Raw genomic sequence first — 22,331 nt, forward strand, 5'->3', positions numbered from 1 at the left:
CGGAGGTGAATGCAGGGACCCTCTGCTGGGGAAGAGAGAAGAAAGCAATGGAGAGGATGCTGGGAAGGGGCCACTCTTGGGAAGTGGAGGAAGACAGCACACAGGCATGGAAAATGAGCTAAAGATGAAGTAGGAGAACAGGGGAGCATAGAAAGGGGCTGAGAAGACTGGAAGGGACATGGGGGCAAAGGTTGGAAAGCAAGGATGGACAGAAGCAGAGCAGCACAGGAGAGGCAGAGGTGAGCGCAGACACAGTAGGCCCTGAGGAGCATGGCTGGGAAATGAGGAAGATATAGGCATGGAAGGTGAGGGAGGGACAAAAGTGGAGTTAAAAAAAAAAAAAAAAGAGGTGATGGACGGGCAGGAATGGGAAGTGATGGAAGGCACAGAAATGCGAGGTGATGAGGGTCCAGCATGAGAGCTGGTGACAACACAGTAAGAGTCAAGATAAAAGGTGATGATGGAAGCTTGGAGATGCCGGGACACCATGGGAGTCAAGACAGGCAGTGATGGCAGGGACAGATCTGGGAGGCAAACGAGGTACAAAGATGGGAGGTGATGGAGGAGACAAAGCGGAAGGTGAGAGAGGTACAGAGATGGAGGTGGTGGGGGTCCCCTATGGACAGGGATGGCAAGGCACAGGGAAGGGAAGTGATGAGTGGGCTAAAACAGGGGGTGATGGGCCTCTGGGATGGGAGGTGACAGGAGGTCTGAGAATGTGAAATGAAGGAGGGCCTGAGATGGGAAGTGAGGGGGTCTGGCACGGAAATGAGGTGAAATGGGAAGACGGCTGGACACGGAGATGATGGAGATGGCACAGACTAGAAGTTGTGGGGTGCACTGACAGGAAGTGATGGGCCACAGAGACCCAGGGGTACAGAGATGGCAGGTGGCAGGTACACAGGTAGAAATATGACGCAGAGAACCTCGGGGCTGAAGCTATGAAGTGATGAGGGGGCTGAGATGGGAGGTGATACCGGGGCTGAAACAAGAAGTGATAGAAGGTTGGAAATGGAAGACGATGTGGTCTGAGAGGGAAGGTGAAGGAGGTTTTGAGGTGGAAGGTTATGAGGGGCTGAGACAAGAGGTGACAGTAAGTGGAAAATGCTAGAGGACTGACACCACAAGTGATTTGGTGACAGGGAGATTGGGACGAAGGTGAGGGAGAGATTGGGATGAGGGGTGGTGAGGAGGTTGGGCTGGGAGATTACAGGAAGCCTGAGTTGGAAGGTGATGGGGAGCCCGGGATGGGGGCTTGGAAGCTCCAAGCAATAGGGCTGCAGGGGTGAGAGATGCTGGGGGTCAGAGTTGAAGGCCCGGCAGAGATTAAGGGGCATGCAAAGGAGAAAGGAGGCTGGGAGAGGGCTGGGACGGTGGAGGGAGCTGCCTGTTTGGGAGGTGATGGCAAGACAGGAGCAGGAAGAAGGGAAGGTTGCTGGAGGGCCAGAGGTGAAAGAGGAAGAGATGGGACATGTCAGGCAGCGGGGACAGAAGGGATGGAGGGGAGCACCCCTGCAGGGGTGGGAGGCACAGAGATGCTAGACCAGCCGGGAAGGTAGGGAGAGGCAGAGGTGGAGGTAAGGTGGCAGAGATGAAGGAGATGAGGAAGGTGAGTGAGAGGCACGGGGCAGGGGGGAGCTGGACAGAGGATGACAGGACGGAATGGGGAGGTGATGGGAGCGGAAACAGGAAGGTGATGACAACCCGGAGATGGGGAGAAGGAGGTGAAGGAGAGGCAAGAAATGAGTGATGGAGGCAGGTTGCCGAGGACGATGAAGGAAGGGGCTGCGGGAGAAGCAGGGTGGGGCTGAGAAGATGCGAGCAGGAGATGGTAGGTGAGGGAGCGCGGCCGCAAAGCCGAGGGGCCGGGCCGGGCCGGGCGCGCACAAGCCGGGTGCGGCCCGCGGGGCCGGGGCCGGGGCCGGGGCCGGGGCCGCGCGCACGGGAGGCCCGGGAAGGGGGGCGCAGGGGGGCGCAGGGGGGCGCAGGGGGGCCGGCCGGCCGCGGCAGCGCCACTTACCGTGCCCGCCGCGGGTGAGGAAGGGCATGCGGTTGATGGCGATGGGCACGGTGCCGTGCTTGCTGTGGAAGTGGTGGACGTGGTGGGTGGTGCTGAGGCTGGAGGAGACCCGGGCCCCCTCGGCCGCCCCCAGCAGCAGCAGCAGCAGCAGGAGCAACGGCGGCGGCGGCGGCGGCGGCGGCGGCAGCAGAGGTGGCGGCGGCGGCGTCAGGGGCCCGGCCAGGGCGGGGGGGCGGCGCGGGCACCCCCCCTGCCCGCTCCCCCCGGGGGGCATGTCGGCCCGGGGGCGGCCGCCTCACAGCCCCATGGCCGGGGGCGGGGACGCGGGGCGGCGCGGCCCCGCGAAGCCCCCCTCCGGCTCCGAGCCCCGGGAGGGGGGTAGGGGGCGAAGAGAAGGAAAACCAAGAGCCCAAGCCTCGGTCCGGAGCCAACGAAATCAACCGGATCCCGCCGGGGAATCCGAGGTCCGCGCAGCGGCAACGCCAAGATCCAGGACGCCTGGGTCCATCCCAAGGAGCTAAGGGTCCGCCCGCATCTCGGCGGGGTCGCAGCGGCGCAGGGGGCCGTCAGAAACCCGGGGGAGCGCCCGGGGGAGGGGGCATGGTGCCGGGCGGAGAGGCAGGGGAGGCGCGGGCGCGGGGGCCAGGCAGGGACGGCAGAGCGGGGGGAAATCCTGCGGAAAAACCGAGCGGGGGAGGAGGGGGCCCGGAGGGGAGACGCGGGAGACCGACGGAGACCAGGGCCGGCCGCGCCGCCGATGCCGCTGCCGCCCGACGGAGGCCCGGGAAAGGAGGGAGCGGCCGGGGCGGGGGGGGCGCGGGGGGGAGGAGAAGGGAGGAGGGAAGCAAATCCGGGTGAGGGGGGAATGAAGGCAGGAGGGGAGGGGAGAGGAGAGGAGAGGAGAGGAGAGGAGAGGAGAGGAGAGGAGAGGAGAGGAGAGGAGAGGAGAGGAGAGGAGGGGAGGGGAGGGGAGCGGGGCTGAGCAGAGGAGAGGCGCGAGCCTGCGAGATTCCGGCGGAGAGATGGAGGCAGCGGAGTGTTGCTGCAGAGGCTGAGGGCTGGAAGGGAGAGGGAGGGAGGGAGCTGGGGAGGGAGGAGAGGCGAGCAGTGGAGAGGGGAGGGGAGACGGAGCGCGGGAGGGGGGTGCAGGGCGGAGGGACCCGAGCGGCTCCCGAGCTGCGGGCGGCGCTGGGCAGCTCTGCCGCGCGGCACCTGGCTAGCCCGCTCCGCGCTCGCCTCTCCTCGGCGCGCGCCCCGCCCCTCCCCCGCGCCCGGGCGCGCGCGCTCCCCGCCCCCCGCCCCGGAGAAGGGGCCCTGCTGAATAATTGAACGCGACCGAGGCGAGCGAGGGAGGCGAGCTCTCTTCCTCCACCTTCCCTTCCCCCGCACCTGGACGCACCCCGGTAGTGCTCTCGGTCCGGCGCGCGGGGATGTGGCCGCGGCCACCTCTGCACGCACCCCTCGGAACACACGTGCACGCTAGGATGTGGACGGGTATGGAGCCACCCACGTGCCCACACAGGCGCCAGTGAGCGCGCAGGCACACGTCGGCTCAGACACATACATGCACACATGTGCTCGCAGGCACTGGCACACGGACTCACATGCAGCTCGGGGGAGGGGCACGGGGTGTGAACATGCAGAGGCACATGAGCGTGCACACATACATGTTTGGCCACAGGGGATGAACAGCCAACATACACACAGCCGCCTCCCCCAGCTCACCCTCCAAAAACAATGACCCAGAGCCTCAAAGGTACCCAAGAGTGAGTCACGTCACACACACACACACACACACACACACACACACAGTCTTCTCACCACCTACCCAAAAGGGTGCTCCCCTACCCCCTGCACACCCCTGAACTTCTCCAATCCTCCCTCTCTCCACTACCCCTGCCCCTCCCCCAGCCTCAACCTCTCCCTCCTCGGAGTTTGCAGGACACCGGTCCACTGAGTGTCCCATGTAGGACAAAACCCTTCCTGGGTCACTTATGTTCAGCTGAGAAAGCCCTTCTAGGTGCCCCTTCACTGAGATCTGTCCCTCTCCCACCCCCACCCCCACCCCCACCCCCCTACCCCCACCGCCCGCAGAGTTTTGGAGACCTCTGGGAAGCACCTGTCATAGCCCAAGAGATAAGTGCAGAGAGGCTCCCTTGCCTTCATCTGGATGTGACCTCTGCACCCACATCAATCTGGGTTCCGTTAGGACCAGGAAAGAGATGTGTGGGGGGAGCCAGAGGGTAGAAAAAGGATAGGAAGGGAGGTGGAGATGGAACTGGAAGGAGCCGAAGAAACAGTATAGTAGGGTGGGGAGGAGAGTTGGTGAAGAAAGGCCAAAAGGAAGGGCAAAAGGAAGGCGGAGGTGACATGAGAAAGGGGAGGGAGTGTGGGGCACCTAGGCAGGAGAGGGCTCGCTCCTGCCTATTGATTCCGAATTCCATCTTGGGGCAAAACCTGTTACCAAGAGCTGCACAGTGCTGAAGGCCACTCTCAAATGCAGTCAGCACCCAGGACCACCTCCCCACCCCCATTGGCCCCAGGCCCTTCATAAGAGAAAGCTACAAGGTGCTACAGGGCTCTGGGAGGGAGGAGAGAGGGCAGCCTGCAAAGCCCCCCACCCCCCACCCCCACTCCACCCCACCCAAGCCTTGTCCTCCTGCCCCTCTGTCCCGTTCTTAGCTGCCCCTGGCTCTGGAATAGAGACTGACACAGCTCCGGGCAGGCAGAAAATGTACGGTCCCAGAGGGAGGGAGGGCGGAGCTGGTGGCTGTGAGAGAAGAGGAAGGGAAACCGCCTAGAGGGCAATCAATATTAGTGAGTGGGAAGTGGAGAGAGTTGCAGAGGGTGGCACTGGGGAGCGAGGGGGGGAGACAGAAGGTACAAAAAAAGAGAGAGGTGTGTGAGAGTTAATAGAAGCTGCAGAGAGGGACAGAGCAAGTGGATGAGAAACAGGGTAAGACATGGTAAAGAACTGCTGCGGCGGGGGGGGGGGGGGGGGGGGGGGCTCTGGAAGACAGGACCCACCCCCCCACTCCATAGCAGGCCTGATGGGAGTGCCTGGGTCCTGAACCCAAGCGCCATGGCAGGGAGTTCCCTTCCTCTCCCTTTCTCTCTCTCTCTCTCTCTTTCTCTTTCTTGGCAGAGATGGGTTCCCTCCTGTGATCTCTCTTGCCTTCCCAGTGCAGACTACAGAGCTGTAAAGGGACACAGAGGTTCTTCACACCCCATGTCACAGATGGAGAAACTGAGTCCACAAAGGGAATGAAGGTCAGACCTCTCCCTATCCCAGTCTCTCCCCCACAAGACAACCCCAACCCTCCTCCCTGTCTTCTTCGTGACCAGCGGCCTTCTCAGAGCCTTCACACTCAGGGGCAGAGTGAACTGAACAGGCCTCTTGGCCAGGTTCCTGCTTGATCTTGTGCCTCGCCAGGGCCTCGATGAGATCAGCCAGAGAGAGGCAGCATGAACACGAAACAGCCAAGCGTGGAGAACTAGGAGGCACGACTCCCAGAGAAGAGGGAATTAGGGTTTGGGAAGCAATGGCAGAACCCCCAACCCCAGGGTTCCTGCCTGCCCTTCACTGGTGGAGATCTCAGAAGGTCCCCCAGGGCTGGTATTTGGAGAAGCAGCAGGAAGAATCCCGACAGCTGCCAAGCTGCACCCACCTTGTCTTTACCTGCGTGGCTCTGCTCAGGCTCGGCCACCAGACACACAGACCAGTGCTTGGGGATGATGATTCTTGCCAAGATGTGCTCTGCTCCCCAGCCTCAATTATCCCTGCCTCCCACCTGCCTGGAACCTGGAGAAGCTGTTCCCACCTCTCTTCCCACCCCTGCTAAAAAAGATGGCATGACTCCCTTAAACCCCCATCAATCACTATGCCCGCCTCCAGAAGGCTCCAGTGTGTGGGAGTGCAGTAGTGATGATGGGCAGTGGCATTTCTTGACCTTGATCCCTTGCCCTCCAGGCAAGAAATGCCCACTATTAGCACCACCAGCACCCAGGACTAAAGGAGCAGCGGGAGGTAACAGAGGCAGGAGCTCCTAGGTCCTAGCTGCACTCTGCCCCCAGCACCCTAGGACTTAGGGCATGGAAACAGCTTTGGTGTCCTCATTATTTAAACAGGATAGTCGGTCTCCATCCCCCTGCCTTTTTTGAGGAACAAATTAAAAGTGCCTTGTGAGCTGCCAAACATGAAACAATCAGCAGGCGTTGCTACTATGAAGCAGTAAAGTGACCAGCATCTCCAGATCTCCTGTATACAGAGAGTGAGCTGGAGAGATAGAGGCCCAGCCCTGTCTTTATTCCCCAGCAGCCAGGGTGTCCCTGATCTGGCCACAGCTGGGGACTTCAGAAGGAACAGAGGGCACCAGATCAGACAAGAAAACCCTGGAGACAGGATGGGGATGTGGAGGTACTCAAGGCTGGGCCATGCCTGAGAACCAGGACAACACTGAGGGCGACAGGACATACTTCCAGAGAAAACCCAACATCTGCCCAAGAGCCCAAGCCCTGAAACAGGTAGGTTTATCCTGTAAGAAAGTCAGGACTCAGGCTCAGATGACTAAGGCTCCAAGGCCTGGCATGGAGGCAAAGGCATCGTGACCTGTTTTTAGCCTAGATGGACTATTAAATACCCCCCAGAAATCCACTGACCCCTCCGGGCCTCAGTTTCCAAGTTTGTAAAATGAAGAAGCTCAGTGCTGCATAATGTGTGTGTGTGTATGTGTGTATCTTTTCCCAGGCCACTGACTTGTCACATCCCTGGTCTCTCAACAGGCCTACCCCTGGGAAGATCATCAGGTGATGCCTGAGAAGGCTGTCCCCTCTCCCAGCCACTGCCCCCCTCAGATAGAAGCTTCCCTGCCCCAGGCTCTAACCAGCTGCTGGGTACCAACCACAAGGGACTAGAAACTGCTGTCCACCCTGCCGTCTCTAAGGAGGGGCCTTAAATAATATGCAAGTTCGCAGACAGATGCCCAGGTGAGGAGAAAAACCAGGCAAGGACATTAAGGAGTGTCCTTGTGACTCCAAGGGACAACCTGTAGCTGAGATTCCCTCGGGACAGGGGTGGGAACCTGCACAGCCAGAGTCTAGGGAAGCCAGCTGGGCCTGGCCTCCAGGGAACCTCCTGAGCCTGCCCCCCTGGGAGTGGGCCTACCCAGGTCAGGAAATCAGAGACTTCCACTGCAAGCTTCTGTGGGTACCAGAGGAAAAGGGGTGAACACCTGGTGAACACCTGCCCCCGCCCACTGTCCCACGCAATAGCATGTATGCGTGAGCTACAAATAAAGCATGTAAGACTGTCACCAAAATCTCCCAGGAGGAATGGAGCCTGACACCTTTGGTCATAGGTGAAGGGAGTGGTGTCCAACCAGCTCAGAATGAGGAGGGGAGGCCACCTGGCAACAGATTGCCCCCAAGATTCAGCAGCAGCAATCCTGCACAGGCCCAACAGAAAAGTCTCCAAGAGTGGACAGGCAGCCAGCAGCTCCCCTTGGGCTCTCAACAGGAAGGGCTAAGAAGGAAGCAGAATGGCTCTCAGAGACCCTTCCTCCCTCCCTGATGGTCCCTGCAGATGGGCCTGGGCCAGAAGCTCCCCGGGCACTCACGGTCATTGCAGACAGGGCCTCCGTAGGAAGTCATGGTGCAGTCACAGGTGAAGCCATCCCACTGTTGCAAACAGACGCCCTGGTTGGCACAGGACTCTTCGGTGCAGGTGGTGCTGGGGCCTGGAAGAGGCAGGAGGAAGGAACACCCCCCACTCAGTCAAGACCCCTCCCTCCCCAGGAGGTGTGAAAGCTTCAGAGCCAGGCCAGAGGTCCGGCTCTCAGCCCTGCCAGGCCTAAAAGGGCCAAAACCTGACAAGGGAATGGAGGCAAGGGGAAGGAACCTCAGGGACTGCTAGGTTTGGGCTTGACCTGTGATAAGAGGTGGAGGTAAGAGGCAATAGGAAGGGCAAGAGACCCCTCAGCCCCTGCAGCCCTGCCCCGGAGCTATGGGGGCACTTGGGCTGCCCCAGTGCACCTGGGCAGCTGGCCCTCCTGCAGCCTGCAGAATCACACCTAACGCCTCCACCCTACACTCACCATCACAGCCCCTCTCCACCTGCCCGATGCGGTGCAGGGCGTCAGCGATGAGGTCTGGGAGGCGTCCATTGAGGTCCACCGAGGCCAGGCAGCCCTGAAAGCCATCCCGGGAGGCCACCAGCTTGGGCAGGTTGCTGAACATGTTCTTGCTCAGACCACCAATGTACAATTCCCCTGCAAAAGAAGAGAGGTTAAAACCTAGGCACCCTGGTGTCCCCGTCCCACCTCCTGGGACACCAGCATCTGGTTGACAAATCCTCCCGGCCCGCAGCATCCCCTCCCTCCCAGACTCCAGTTTCTGTTTGGAGATCCCACGACCCACCCCCACCTCTTCCTTCTTCCTTCTCCACTTTGCCATCTGTCTGCTCCCCCACCCCAAGAGAAGCCCAGATGCCCAGGGCGGGGTTGGTGGGGAGGGGTGGGAGCAGCTGGAAGAACGGGCTCCATGCTCTCTCCCACACATCTGATTCCAGTTCCGGCCTGTAATCAGGGCCTTTCAGAGACATGAGGCCCCATCTGCACCACTCCCACTCCCTTGCTTCTCTGTTCCCACGGCTCCTTCAAGCCTCTCTCAGCCAGCTCAGTGCTCTGACCCTGTCTCCCTCTCCCCCACAACCGGCGCTGGGCCTAGGGACTCTGAGTGACTCCAGGAAGTTCTCCTCAGGGACACCTGATCCCAGGCACTGCTGCCTGGCCATATCGCACCCAACTCCCTGGAAGTCTTGGCCAGCCCTAGCAAAGCTTCGGCAAGACAGTCTTGGCCACCAGCTCCTTGCAACACAAGACTAGCTAGCCCAAGCCACCCTGGGGTTTGCCGCCACTATGGATTATCTGTGACACATCGCCCCCTTCCGGGGGCCTGGAGGATTGGCAGCACTCTGCCAGTACCTGACCAGGCTTCCAGCTCCAACTCGGAGCCTGGTTCACTTGGTGACCTAAGGCAAGCTATCTAGCCTCTGAAGCTCCCATTTTCTCCTCTCCAAGGGGGGGGTGGGGGGGTGGGTGAATTCCCTGGTCTCTGAGGACCCTCCCCTAGCCCAGACAGTCTGAATCACACTGACACAAAGGGGTCCCCAGGGGCTGAGGGCTACTCAGAGCCTGTGAAAGAGGTGGCTCATGTTGCCCCGGTGGCCTCGAGAAGCCTCAGGCCTCATCTTCATTTCTGTTCCAAGCCCTGGGCCTGGAGGCTCCTCCTTCTTCCCTGCTCTCTCAGGCACCCATTCTGCGGGCAGGCAAGGACTACTTCCATGGCTACCCAAGAGGCCAGGGGAATGCGTGACTCTGGTATGACACAAAGCCTACAAGGGAAGCCTGAATCCAAGAGTCGCCTGAGCTAGCCTGGCCAGTGCCCAGTGTATATGACAAGGGCAGCAGGCAGGCACCCCACAACTACTACTCGGTCGTCCCTTTATCAACTGCTCCCTCCTTTCCCATCTGGAGGAGGCACCTGCCAGGGCACTAAGCTCCCCAATCCCTTTCAAACCCTCAACCAAGGCAGACTGCTCAAGCTGGGGGGCCAAAAGGCCTTCAGAAGCCCTGGACCACCTACTGCTAGCTCTAGAGCGAGGCCGCCAAGCTCCCCCCACAAGGCATATCCTGTGGCCAGGCTTTACGTGTTGAGGGCAGCCTCCTGGAGAACTGAACCGAAAACATCAGGCTGGACACAGCAGAGAAGGGGAAAGAGGTGGAGACTGTGGGCGGGGGAGAGAGAGGACCACCCAACTGAAAGAGCACACTGGTCAGGGATGGGAGGCAGCTCGCTGAGGCCGAGAGGTGTCTGAGTTAGGGCCAGGCCTCCTCCACAGGCCCCAGGCCCCACCTTTGAGATCGAGGTTTCGGGCGCCATTGGAGTGCTGTGTGACCGTGCGGGAGTCGATCTTGAGAGTGTGCACATTGCCTGGGTCCCTGGACACCACCACGTTGTGCCACTGGTTGTCATTGACCGGTTTGTCTGAGTTCCCCTTCATCAAGGATGGGCCATTCCCCAGGTCAAACACGTAGTGGATGTACCTGCCCCATGGTAGGGAGGAGACACCGGTCAAGGCAGGGGCAGTGCTGGGAAGGCAGAGTAAAGAGGAGCTATGGCTTGCGGGGACCCTAGGTACCACAGGATAGAGAGGGAGACCCAGGAGCAGAAGGACCCAGCCCAAGGGCAAGAGGTTGCTGGTGTGAGGTCCGATCATGCGGAGAACGTGGGATGGAGGGCCACAGAGGAGCCGGATCCTGTAACAGGCTCAGAAGGGGAGCTGGTGGGGGGATAGATTCGTGGGGACAACAGGGACCTCCAGGGGTGGGACAGAGATGCTCTGGGAGGGGGTCCTCAGACAAGAGAGGCCATAGGGGCAGGGGCCCTGCCTTCTGCCTACAGAGAGGACCTGCCTGAGCCAGGACAGTGAATGAAGAACAGACACAACTGGGAAAATCCTGGTGAGGCAGTAACGGGGGAGTAGCCAGAGTGGAGGAAGGGGGTGCTGCTTTTCCATCTTGGCAGGTGGCTGGGGACTTGAGCCCTGAGCTATGGGTTCAGGGGACTGGATGTCTCAGCCAGCAGCTGGGGGCCAGATTCTGGGCAGCCCAGGAAGGGGAATCCCTTCCTCGCCAGTGGTGCCGCGCCCAGCACCTCACCCCTTGACCAGCTCGATGACAATGAAGTCATTGCCATTGCCCGAGTTGAACAGGAGAAGCCCATCGGGGGCTGTGGTCTTGAACTGGAAGAATAGGTGCATGGAAGCGTAAGCTTGGAGCGTGGCGAGAGCCAGGTAGCTGCTGCGACTCTTGAAGGTGACAGGATCGGCCACGATGGCCCGCAGGCCAAAACGAGCGTTGAGCTCGCAGTAGGTGATGTCGCCATCCTTGCACTGGTCCATGTAGGGCTGGCCGTTGAACACCAGCCCGCTCAGGTGCCCGATGAAGTTGGAGGGGACCACAGAGATGAAGCGCCGCTCTGTCATGATGCCTGTCTCAATGTTGTGGAACTCCAGCCGCGTGTGGGCTCCTGCCATCTGTCCTGCTCAGGACCAGAGACAGAGATGAGGCAGGCAGACTGGGGGATCATTTCCGGGGCTGGGCCTTGGGTGCCAGGAGCCTCGGCTCCACATAAGAGCCTCAGTGGTGATGGGGGAGGGGGGTTGCTGGCAACAGGGCCCAGGAGGAGCCAGACAACTCGGTGGCCTAGTGCTCACAGCCATCCGGGGCCATGCCACCTGCAAGGAGCTCAAACAGTCCCCCATGGTCGGGGGGCCCCCCATACTATACCACCCTCAGGGAGAGATTACCACGGTAGCTCGCCAGAATGTGGTCCCTAGGAGTGGAGACCCAGGCAGCTGTCACCAAGAACAGGGCCACCCACAGATCGTTAGAAATGTACCCACTCCCTGGTCTCAGACCACTTACCTTCCACGGTGACGTTGTCCACAGACAGCTGCAAGCTCTTGCCACGCCGCACCACCCTCACCGTGTGCCACTCGTTATCATTGAGCTTGTGCCCGGCAAAGAGCGTCTCAGGGCCTTTACCTGTGGCACCAATGGGGGAGTGAGCACGGCCCTCACACGCACTCGCATATGGCTCCGTGGGCCCCCCCAAGCACACAGAGTCTTCTCCCCACCCCCCGCGTACACACATGTGCGCCCAGGTCCACACATTCAACCTATGGCACATATTCAGCTGTGCCACACACCCACCCACACACACACACAAGTACACACACTCATGCTATTTTTACACACCCAGTCATAAATCGAGATAACACTCAGTGCTGCCATTCTGGGCAATTTCCAAGGGCATCATTGGATTAGAATTTGATGAGAATGGTGCCTCCAGAGTTGTGCCCTGAGGCCTCGCACACAGACACCCATACCTACAACCAACATTTTCTTTCCAAGTCTTCTAAGGAACTTCAATGTCAGTGTGTGTAGCCAGCAGTGAAATTCCCAGCATATAGTCATAGACCTATAATTTTCAAAAATACAGAGCATTACCATGCTCCCACTTGTATTGTGTACTCCCAGCTCCGTTGCTGGCGGTGAGACCTTCACATAGACACACAGCTCCCCCATCTACAGAGGGTCCCCATGTGACCTCTCTGTACACAATTGGTCAACTCCACACCCCTGGATGTGCAACCACACACGCAGCACAACCAACATGGCCAGAGAGAGGAACGTTTCTTAGCAATTATGACCATTTATTCAAGATCAGAATTATCTGACCCCAAGTCTAGAACAAAATATCTTTTTCTTTAGGATGATATGAAACTGTGCTGCACTCCCAGATCACCACCCAGACCCCCAGTGCTCAGGCTAGCGGGGACAGGGTTCACCACTCATGGGCACACAGGTACCAAACACACACAGAACCACGCTGAGCGTGCACGTGCACACACACACACACACACACACAGCCCCTCGGCCTGTGTCTGCCATGTTCCCAGTGCTCTCTTGCATGACATCAGGGCACACCACGCAGAAACACTCTCCCGAAGACAGAACATTGAGCCCAGCACACCCGGATGCTCAGAAATGCCCACACCTGCTCTCCGTCTCACCCAGCTGAGAGCCTCTAAATGCACCCCCTCTCAATGCACCCCCACATGGCAGAAACTCAGCCCCTGCCTGACACAGGAGCTGTGGAGGGCTGAACTTTGAAGCCCGGACCCTCATCTTCTTCTTTGCGGGCCTCGCCCTCCCCCTTGTGGCCACCTCTGAAGATGCAGTGGAACTTCCCAGCGCCTCTCCGGCTTCTGGCCATAGGGTGGGGGGCTGTCCTGCTGCGGGTGCCACCAAGTCTTTGTCCCCCCCACCAAGTCTTTGCCCCACCTTCTTGGGGACTTGAGATGACAAGGTCTCCTGGCCTTCTCAGAGCTAGTGAGCGTGCTGACCCAGGGCCCTCCACCAGCCCTTCCTGGTTCAGCCTCATTGGTTCTGCCCTCCACAGCCACCCCACCCCCACCGCCCTCATGCCTGCTCCCCTCCCCACACCCACTGCCCAATCCCCACACAGGCTAGTGAGGAAGGCTGTCCTCCCCACACTGTCCCTCCCCAGATCCCAGTGCCCAGCATCCCAGGACCCTGGGGGCTCTGCAGAAGAAGAGGGAAGCCACTTACTGGGTGCGCAGCCGACGCGCAGGCAGTCTGGGGGGGCCATGGGGCGGGCAGAGGGGGAGGGGAGACAAAAAGGTAGAACAAGTTTTTTTTTTTACATCCTTCATAGGGAGGGGTGTCTGCGGGCGGGGGTTCCCCCCGGGACCACTTTCTGGGGACCACGCGTGCCCAGGTGCCCTCTTCCCTTCCTCAGTTGGATCCATCCCTCCTGCCCCCAAGAGGGCTCCAACCCTCCCCAGAGCTGGGAGGCAGGGCAGTCAGGTGATGGGAAGAGGAGCCCAGGCCTCTCGTGTCTGAGGGAGATGGGCACCTTGGGAATCCCAGTCGTACAGGGGATCATAGTGGGGCTGCAGGCTTGACCCACCCCACATCTCCGCATTTCTGGGAGGGAGATGTCTGGGGAGGGCCAGAAGCCCTGCATCCCCTGCTCTGGGACGACTTCCTGCTCAGAGCCCAAGTTATGACACATCACTCTCCATGCCCGCCCTGGGCTCTGAGCTAAATGACGGGGTCTGTCCCAGGGCTCCCTTCCGGTGGCCATACACCTCCCAGAGTCCCAGGGGAGTAGCACCACCCCTACAGGAACCTTCCTTCTACCCTTCCTAACATGGAGGATGCAAGGCTGCCACTGGGGACTGCAGTGATCCTTCACCCTAGAGCAGCTAGTATCAATCTGTGCTACGGAGGGGTCAGGGCCTCACAGATGGGGACACTGGGGCCCCAAATTATTATTTCAGAGGACACACAGCAAATCAGGGACAAGCAGGCAAAGTCTCCTGCTCCTGCCCCACCTCTCTGCTCCAGCACTGCTATCCTATGACTCCAGGATCAGCAGGCTCCACGTGGCCAGAAAGCACACTATCTACACAAAACTGCAGCCCAGGGCCCCAGGGCCTTGGGCTGTCCCCCCGAAGGGACACATTACCCACAACTTGTTAGGTGGCCAACCTTACAGAGAGAACAGAACACTAGGGTCCTAGGAAGTTGAGGCTTAGGGCCCTTTGGACACCTGCACCAAGCCATCAGACCCAGAAAGCCTAAGGCCGCAGGAAGTCCTACACCCTGGGGCACAGGAGCTGGATCCTAATCTCATTATGCGGCTGTGGGCAAATCTCTCTTCTCTGAGCCTCAGCCTTCCTTCCTGTGAGCTGAGAACAAGAGACAGATGTCTAGTGGGGTGGCCCTGGTCTTTCAGGAAAAGGACAGCTTCCAGGAATATCCTGGCATCCTGCGGCTCCTCCCAGGACAGGCTCTGCCCGCACCCCTGCACCCAGGAAGCAAAGGCAGAGAGGGGCAATGTGGCATCCCATGGGCTCCTGAAGGTTCCTGTAGGGGAGGTAAACCGATTCCCCTGTGGCTCTGAGGGCACGGGCCCCTCGGGCAGTACGGCTGAGCTCTACACGCGTCGTCAACCACAGCAGAAGAGTGGGGGGGAGCAGCCGGGACCCTAAGCCACAGCCTGGCACCAAGGGAGGGAAGAGAAAGCAGAGGAAGGCGGAGGAACAGGTTCAGGGGGAAGTCAGAGGCACAGTAAGAGGAAGGAGGTAGAAAGAGTGCAGAGAGAGAAGAGGAAGGAAGGGGGAGCCAAGGGAAGACACTACAGGAGGGGTCAGGGGAAGGGTGGGAGGGTGCCAGGCCTGGAGTCAGGTCGCGGGGGCTCTCTTTGGGCCAGCAGAGTCTTCACCAATGAAGGGTCCAAAAAAGAAAAAAGAGGCTGGAAGGGCAGGTGATCCCCTGCTGGGAAAAGCTGTTCTTCCCCTCCCCAGCAGGGGAGCACTGGGAATGGGGGCCCATCTGTCCAGAGAAGAGGTGTCAGCTCCAGGTCCGCCCCCGGCAATGACCCCACTCTCAGAAGCCCCACTCCAGTGGGATTTGGGGACAGCAAGCACCCCATGAAGACTGCAGGAAAGAGCCGGCACCATCCCAGAGGCCAGCAGAAAGCAGGAGTGAGAGCGGGTGCCAACCCTTCCACACACGCACCCGCCCAGAGCCCAGCTCAGGCCGCTTTAGCTAAGTGACCTGTTAGCTAGTCACCTGTGTCTCAGGTTCAGGGAATGAACGGAGGTGACAGGTCTACACAGACCTACCAGAGTCCTAGCAGGACGCAGAGACCAGGATGAGGGGATGAGTGTGTGCAGAAACAGATGCCTGCATGTTAAGGAACCTAGGGTAAAGGACCCAGGCTTCCTGCTGCACACCCACTCAATCCCCTGCCCAACTCAGACCCTACAGATTGGAGACAGTGAGTCCAAGGCTTCTCTGCAAGGAGCCTCAGGAGCCCACGGACCAAAGGTTCGTCTCAGAGGTAACACTTAAGAGCGGCGGCATGCAGTGCTTGTTCAGAGCACTCCCCCCAGCAGCCCAGCCTATTGGAAGAGCCTGGGAACCACTGTCGGCCCCAGATGGGCACAAGGCACCCTTCCACGGCCTCGGGAATTAACAGGCTTTGGAACATAATGCTTATTCAGCCTGGCTTACAACAAGAACGAGATAAGCTTACTCTGTATGGCCTGAAAGGTCTGCCAGTGGGAATTTCAGAAAGAGTGGACCCGGTGATTAGAATGGTCGTCGGAGGAAGGGGCCTGGGACACGGGCCTCTGAGCAGAGATGCAGGAACCAACAGTTAATTCGCATATGAGACAGGTGGGGAGGCGGGGTGCTGGCTGGAGGAGATAGCTTCTAAGGGTAGCTCCAGCTTGGAGATTCTCTAATTATGATACGCCGTTCATGTCAGCCTCACTGATGGCTGGGACTGTGCCCGCCTGGTGGAGGGCCCCAAGGGACGGCCCAGGCTGGGCAATGGCCTGGGAAGCCATACCAAGGGCAAAAGGACCCAGGATCACAGGTTACACTGGAACAGGGTGAAGAATCCAGGGGAGTCCAGTGTTCTCTGGGAACGGAGGTCAACCACCCTGCAGACAGGGTGCTTACGGTATTGCTCAATGTCTGCAGGCATGGTGGAGGCCAAGGGACAGGACAGGAGGCACTGTCCAGCTTCTCTAGCATCCTCTGCCTGGAAGGAGGCAGCAGCTCTTGGTTGGTCCTTCCTGGCCCTGCAAATGCCCTGCTTCCTGAAGCTGGCACTGAGTGCCTCCTCCAGGCTATCCCCCCAAGGGTCATTGGCAGCCTCACTTTCTTCTTTAGGACTCAGCACCAAGCCTGTGTCCTACCACTGAGCATCTGACAGGTTGCACAGCTGCCCCCCTACGTCTGCCTTCCTTCCCTACAGGACAAGACCTTGAGGCCAGAGATCGAGCCTTGCCAGGTTTCCCTCTGTTCCCCCGTAGTAAATCCTGCCCAGAACCAGAGCCTTGGTGCTGTCCTTCACCTGTGAGGCCCCAACAGCCCTGGATAGCAAGCAGGATGGAGAAGCAGGGGCCTGGCTCTAAGCTTAGGTCCCTACCCTGGTAAGATCTGTCTTTGAGAAGGCTGGATGAGTGCCTATGTATGCATCATGCTTCTGTACAATGCCTCCACTCCCATTATTTCATCTGAGCCTCAAAACCACCGCAGAAGGTAAGCAGAGCAAGGATCCTTAACCTCATTTTACAGATAAAGCAGAGGCTCAGAAGAGGGGAATGACTTACCCAAGAGTCGAAAAGACCAGGTCTGAAACCCAGATTTCCTGGCCCCAGGCCCAATGCTCTTCCCATCAGAGCCTAAGGCTGAATGGTTGGGTGTGGATCACACAGCAGCCACATGCCTCCCCAGACACGTGTCACTTGGTATTATCGACAACTGCATCTGTACCAAGCATTTGGTCACAGCTTGTCATGAGCCATATTAGAGATGGCATCTCTGCGTGGGGCCCGGCACAGCCATGGGTGAGAGGCTATAAGACAGGTGAGAGACGGGAGGACTGTCTTGCTGGCCGGCATCCTAGGGGACACCTTGTTCTCTGACTTTTAAGTATTTATGAGGCACAGACTGAAAAGCATGCTAATGGGAAGGAGAGGGTCTTAGATCCTAAGGGTGAAAGGTCCTGAGGACCCGCCAGGGAACTTTTTCCTGGCCAAGGACACTGCCTCCTATCTAAAGACAGCCCAAGTCAGGAGGAAGCATCTGCCTTCCCTGTAAACAGAAGGCCAGAGAGGTTCCCGATTGTATCACCACCAAACACAAGGAACCATGTGCTTACTGTGAGGAGAACACATACCTCTCAGGGCGAAGGACTATGTCACACCGGGTCTGGGTACACAGACCAGGGCAGTCTGAGAAGCGAGGGGCCACTCATGGGGTCCTAGGTTGGTGCCTTCCTCCTGTGACAATTTCAGGGGTGCCAGGGGATGTACAGACCACGGAACATCGGCCAGAGGGTGTTTCCCTTCCCACTTTCCCCCTGCAGCGCTGCCCCCCACCAGCCACTCTGTGGGCTGTGATGATGGCCAGAAGCAGAGCTTCACAGAGCCCTTACGTTTCCCAACTCTGGAACCCTGGCCATTTGCACACCTCCCTGCTTCCAGCCCCCACCCTGCTTGGCAAATCCTTGTCCTAGGAGTACAAAGACCAAGTGGCCAAAAGGGAAAAGGAAAGACATTTTATAAATTTATTAACAAGGCAATGGGGCCCCAAAAGGCCACAGTCTGTCCCACAAAATGGCCTAGAGACCAAAGTTAGGGTGAAACTCTAGATCAATATTTAAAAGCTCAAAGCTTTGTGTTCTCTCCAGTTGAGGATCCTAATCTGCTCAGAAGAGTCCTACTCCTCTTCCTGCCCAGGAGGCAATGAGTCACCCTCGTGGCCCGAATCTTCCGATGTGGCAGGCCCCTGGGGGCTATACTTCTATGTGGTATGAAATGGACAGTTGTGAGCCCAGCCTGGATGGCTCAGGACCTCTAATTTCCAGCGTTCCCCTGACCAAAAGCCTCACCAAGACAGGATCCTCGTCGTCACTGTTGTAACCCAGGTGCAGAATACGCTGGCATCTACAATGTGTCCCATAGACATGAGCCAAGTGAGTGCACCTGCTGTTTCCTTTCTGCCCCAGCAGGCCTGATGGCCCTGCCCATACAGACACCCTGGGGACTGCCTGGTGAAGTGGGGCCTCAGCCTGCTCTAGGCAGGAGCAGAGACGGCAAACTGTCTGACAGTGAGGATTCTTGTTGCCCTCTATCCCCTAGTCTGTTAAAGGCAATGGGAAAACATTGTACTTTAGGGCAAAGGACCTGGGTTTGAGTCTGGGCTCCTTCCGAGCTATTGCTGGCTTTATGATGTTGGGTAAATCAGTAAGTGAATTTCACAATCTATAAAACAGGTAAAGCCAAGCCCAGCAGGTGATCCTGTGGCTTCACAGGGCAGCTATGGGACTCAAACGTGAAAGCAGACAAGAAAGATATGTCCTGAGATGTCCAGGGTCACCTGTGTACCTATGCACACAAACACACAGCTCTTTAAACGCAGAGCAGATGAGAGTGGCTACGTACAGGGCCAGGTCCTCTTCATCTCCAGACAAGCTGACCTGCGCTCAGGCTTAACACCACTAGGCATCTGCAGGTCCTTCCCAAATGAATGAACCCGCAAAAGAGTAAGTGGATGAGCCGACAACCAAGAATAAGCTATATTGTTACACGTGTATGCAGGACAGACACCACCAAACCCAAATGAGTGCCCTGGGAGAGCGGTTGTCATACCAAGCGCACTTGGGGAGATGGTATGGCCATACTCAGGGTACCCCCATACATAGTGTTGCCAAATCCCCTACACTGTGCATCCTTGCTGGGGATGAAGCTCTCAGGGGCTCTGACCCAAATTGGCACCTCCCTTACCCACTCTCAGTGGTGCTACCACCAGCTTCTCCAGACAGAGGGGGTGTGGTGAGAGGCAGGGACAGAGAAGGGACCAGAACACAAGGTGGGGTGGTTACCGAGGTTGACAGTGAGCTTCATCTGGCCCCCGTCCAGCTCGAGGCGCAGGGTGTCGGCTGACTCCCTGGAGGTGGTGGCCATCATTAGCCCATAGGCCCGCTGGGACATGAAGCGCAGAGACACATCCTCCGCCTCCGTGTGCATGGCATTGGGCAGCATGATCTTCATATACATGGAGCCATCATAGCTCAGGACCGTGGCCTCTGCCCCAGAAGTGGGGGAAGAGGGAATCGGGGTACAGGTGAAGGCCAGTGGAGGGAAAGAGAAGACCGAGAGGATCGTTACAAGGATGGCAGACCCAGGGCTGGCCCGTGAGGGAGGGGCACCCTGAGGAAGAGGCACAAGGACGGGCAGTGGGGACATGTGGAGTGAAAACCAGCCTCACCTCTCTCGCAGACCCGCCCCAGAAAGCCGGTCCCGACGCAGTCACAGACGAAGCGGTTCCAGCCCTCTCGACAGATGCCCCCATTGCGACAGGGGGCAGAGGCACACTGCTTCAGTGTCTCCCGGGAGCAGAAGGGGGTGATGCCCACTGCCCCCTGAGCCTCGGCCAGGCCCCGAAGGTCTCGGCTGCGCCCATCTATGAAGAGGTCTCGCACACAGCCCACGTAGCCAGCCCGGAGCGCCGCTGTCCACACCTCTGGGGGCAGAGGCAGGTCCACCCGCCCCCCTTCAGGGAGACCGCCTAGGTACAGCTCACTCTCCAGGTCCAGAATCTCACTTTCCCCCGTGGCCAAGAACGGTGTGCTGCGGCTGTTCACCGAGATGGAGCCTAGGGATCAACGGAGAGTGTGCCTCAGTGACGAAGGCAGGATAGAGAGTCAACATGCGCCAGAAAGAGATCCCTGGCCTCCCACCCCACACCCGTAGCCCTGGGCCAGAGGGTCAGCCTTATTTGCTGCCGTGGATATGACCTGACAAATATTCCAAGTTCAGGAACTCAGGTGAGCCATCTCCAGCCAGCTGCCGTGGGCAGTGGGCCTCTGTCCAGACTCCTCTCCCTGCACCTACATGAGTCTTCAGAGGATGCCAACCGCAGGCAGACATGCCCCAAAAGGGCTGGATCACTCATAGGTCATTCCCCCAGCTAGTCCCTTAGGCCAGAAACCAGAGGCATGGAACCCTAAGGAAGCTAAAAGGTTTGAATCCAAAGTGTTTTCCTCCTACTAACATTTATTGAACTTTTATGACTGTATGTCAGGCACTTAGCACTTCACTCACATCCGAGTCTCAAGGTAACCCTATGAAAGTGGTCCATTATGATCCCATTTCGAAGGGGCAGGTGACGCTTAGGGAGATTGGGGAACCTGCCCAAAGAAGCACCAGAGGGTAAGAAGCAGAGCCAAAGTGCCATGCAGAGCCTGCATTATCCAACCCTCTGCCTGGCAGGCAGATCCACTCCTGAAGCCTGACACAGGATGACAGCCAGGAGAGGGGAGGCTAGGAACACAGCTTCTGTGTTGTCAGAATTCTCTGGAAGGAAAGGCTGGTTATCCTGAAGAAAAAGATTTGGGATCAAGTGGGAGCTTCAAAATCTTTACTGAGGGGTGCCTGGGTGGCTCAGCAGTTGGGCATCTGCCTTCGGCTCAGGTCATGACCCCAGGGCCTTGGGATGGAACACTGCTTGGGGCTCCCTGCTCAGTAGTGGAATCTGCTTTTCCCTCTTTTCCCTCTCCTCTTTCTGCCCTTGATCATATGCTCTCTCTCACTCACTCTTTCTCTCAAATAAATAAATGAAATCTTAAAAAAAAAAAAAAAAACCCTTTACTGAGATCTTTAAAAAGCAGAAGCTTATATAATGAAACTATTGTTTATATTTTTTAAAGATTTATTTATTTATTTATTCATGAGAGACACAGAGAAAGAGAGAGAGAGAGAGAAGCAGAGACACAGGCAGAGGGAGAAGCAGGCTCCATGCAAGGAGCCCGATGTGGGACTTGATCCCAGGTCTCCAGGATCTCACCCGGGGCTGCAGGCGGCGCTAAACCGCTGCGCCACTGGAGCTGCCCTGTTTATATTTTTTTACTTTTCCTTCCCCTCTCCTTTCTCAAAAAGAATTCTAAAAAAAAAAAAAAAGTCTGCCCATCTCCATGGGGTTAAAGAGAGGTAATAAGGGTTTGGTCTCCATTAGGCCTCACTGGCCAGAGATCCTGGACAGTGTAGGGGGTGCAATGGGAGACTAAAGCATGAGCATGTGGTGTCAAACTAAGGAAGCAGAATTGGGGCCTCCTCCCTGGATGGGGATCCTCATCTGGAGCATATTCTCCTCTGCTCAAAATCTCTCCTGAACTGGAGAAGTCACTCCCCTGTCTCCTATTTTAATAACATGGCCCTAGCTTGTTCTCCCCCAACAAGGTGTCAGACGCTCCAGGGTCTTGCTGCTAAAACCCATTCCCCCACCAGGCTGCCAGGTATGGACCTCGGGTCTCACCCACATTTCTATTTGTAGCAGATTCCTCAGATTGTCTACTCTACCCACCTGCTGGGGGGCCTCCAGGACATGGACACTGCCCAGCTGGACTCTCAATAAATGAACCAAATGTAGGAGAAGGAAGATGGAGGGAAAGAAAGAGATGGCAAAAGAATGTATAATGGAGAGTCAACAAGAGGAAAATAAAGCAAATACAGGTCTTGGTCCAAGATCCTTGCTCTACAACATGGAAATGGAACAACCCAAGTATCCATTGACAGATAAATAGACAAACAGTGTGGTGGTATATACATAGGATGGAATATTATTCAGCCACAAAAAGGAAGGAAATGCTGACACATGTTACAACATAGATGAAACTGAAAACACACTGAGTGAAATGAGCCAGACACAAAAGGAAAATTATTATATGATTCCATTTACAGGAGGTCCCTAGAGTAGTCAAGTCAATTCATAGAAACAGGAAGTAGGATTGTGGAGGCCAAGGGATTGGGGAGGGAGAACAGGGAGTTAGTGTTTCATAGGGACAGAGTTTCAGTTTGGGAAGATGAAAATGTTCTGGAGGTGAATGGTGGTAATGGTTATATCAGTGGGAAGGTCCTTAAGGCCACCAAACTGTGCACTTTAAAAAGTAGTTAAAAAGGTAATGTTAAGTGTCACTTAACACAATTAAAAAAGAAACACATGGAAAAAGTCAAGGAGCGCTTTGTTGGGATGCCTGCCCCAAGGCTGGGCTTAGATGTATATGTGAACGTGGGATATCAGAAATGGCCAGAGCTGGTCAAACAGTGACCCAAGGACCAGCCAGACCTGGCGTGGGGGCT

General features: G+C 57.5%; 1 protein-coding gene and 1 long non-coding RNA gene across 25 annotated transcripts in view; one reads left to right on the forward strand and one right to left on the reverse strand.

The window, feature by feature from the left end:
* NRXN2 (neurexin 2) overlaps window positions 1–22,331 on the reverse strand; it is a 96,852-nt gene that overhangs the window by 33,724 nt on the left and 40,797 nt on the right. For 8 of the 20 annotated variants that reach the window (XM_072789733.1, XM_072789734.1, XM_072789736.1 and 5 more), the window contains 8 exons: window positions 19,462–19,848; window positions 19,076–19,279; window positions 13,216–13,242; window positions 11,506–11,625; window positions 10,738–11,119; window positions 9,932–10,122; window positions 8,113–8,286; window positions 7,636–7,755 (listed from right to left, as the gene is read on the reverse strand). In XM_072789733.1, coding sequence (XP_072645834.1) covers window positions 7,636–7,755; window positions 8,113–8,286; window positions 9,932–10,122; window positions 10,738–11,119; window positions 11,506–11,625; window positions 13,216–13,242; window positions 19,076–19,279; window positions 19,462–19,848 — 1,605 coding nt within the window. Of the gene's footprint in view, window positions 1–2,020; window positions 2,303–7,635; window positions 7,756–8,112; window positions 8,287–9,931; window positions 10,123–10,737; window positions 11,120–11,505; window positions 11,633–13,213; window positions 13,243–19,075; window positions 19,280–19,461; window positions 19,849–22,331 lie in introns of those variants that run through there. The other 12 variants (XM_072789735.1, XM_072789726.1, XM_072789729.1 and 9 more) reach the window with 3 other exon arrangements.
* Window positions 1,436–7,338, forward strand: LOC140612383 (uncharacterized). 5 transcript variants are annotated; one of them, XR_012013631.1, is made up of 4 exons: window positions 1,436–1,831; window positions 5,166–5,290; window positions 6,336–6,544; window positions 6,803–7,338. It is a non-coding gene; the product is annotated as an uncharacterized lncRNA (long non-coding RNA). The 5 variants fall into 5 exon arrangements; XR_012013632.1 differs by having other exon boundaries at window positions 1,440–1,831; window positions 5,204–5,290; XR_012013630.1 differs by having other exon boundaries at window positions 1,442–1,835; window positions 6,339–6,544.

This window comes from Canis lupus, chromosome 21 (genome assembly GCF_048164855.1).
Source record: "Canis lupus baileyi chromosome 21, mCanLup2.hap1, whole genome shotgun sequence".
Taxonomy (NCBI): Eukaryota; Metazoa; Chordata; class Mammalia; order Carnivora; family Canidae; genus Canis; species Canis lupus.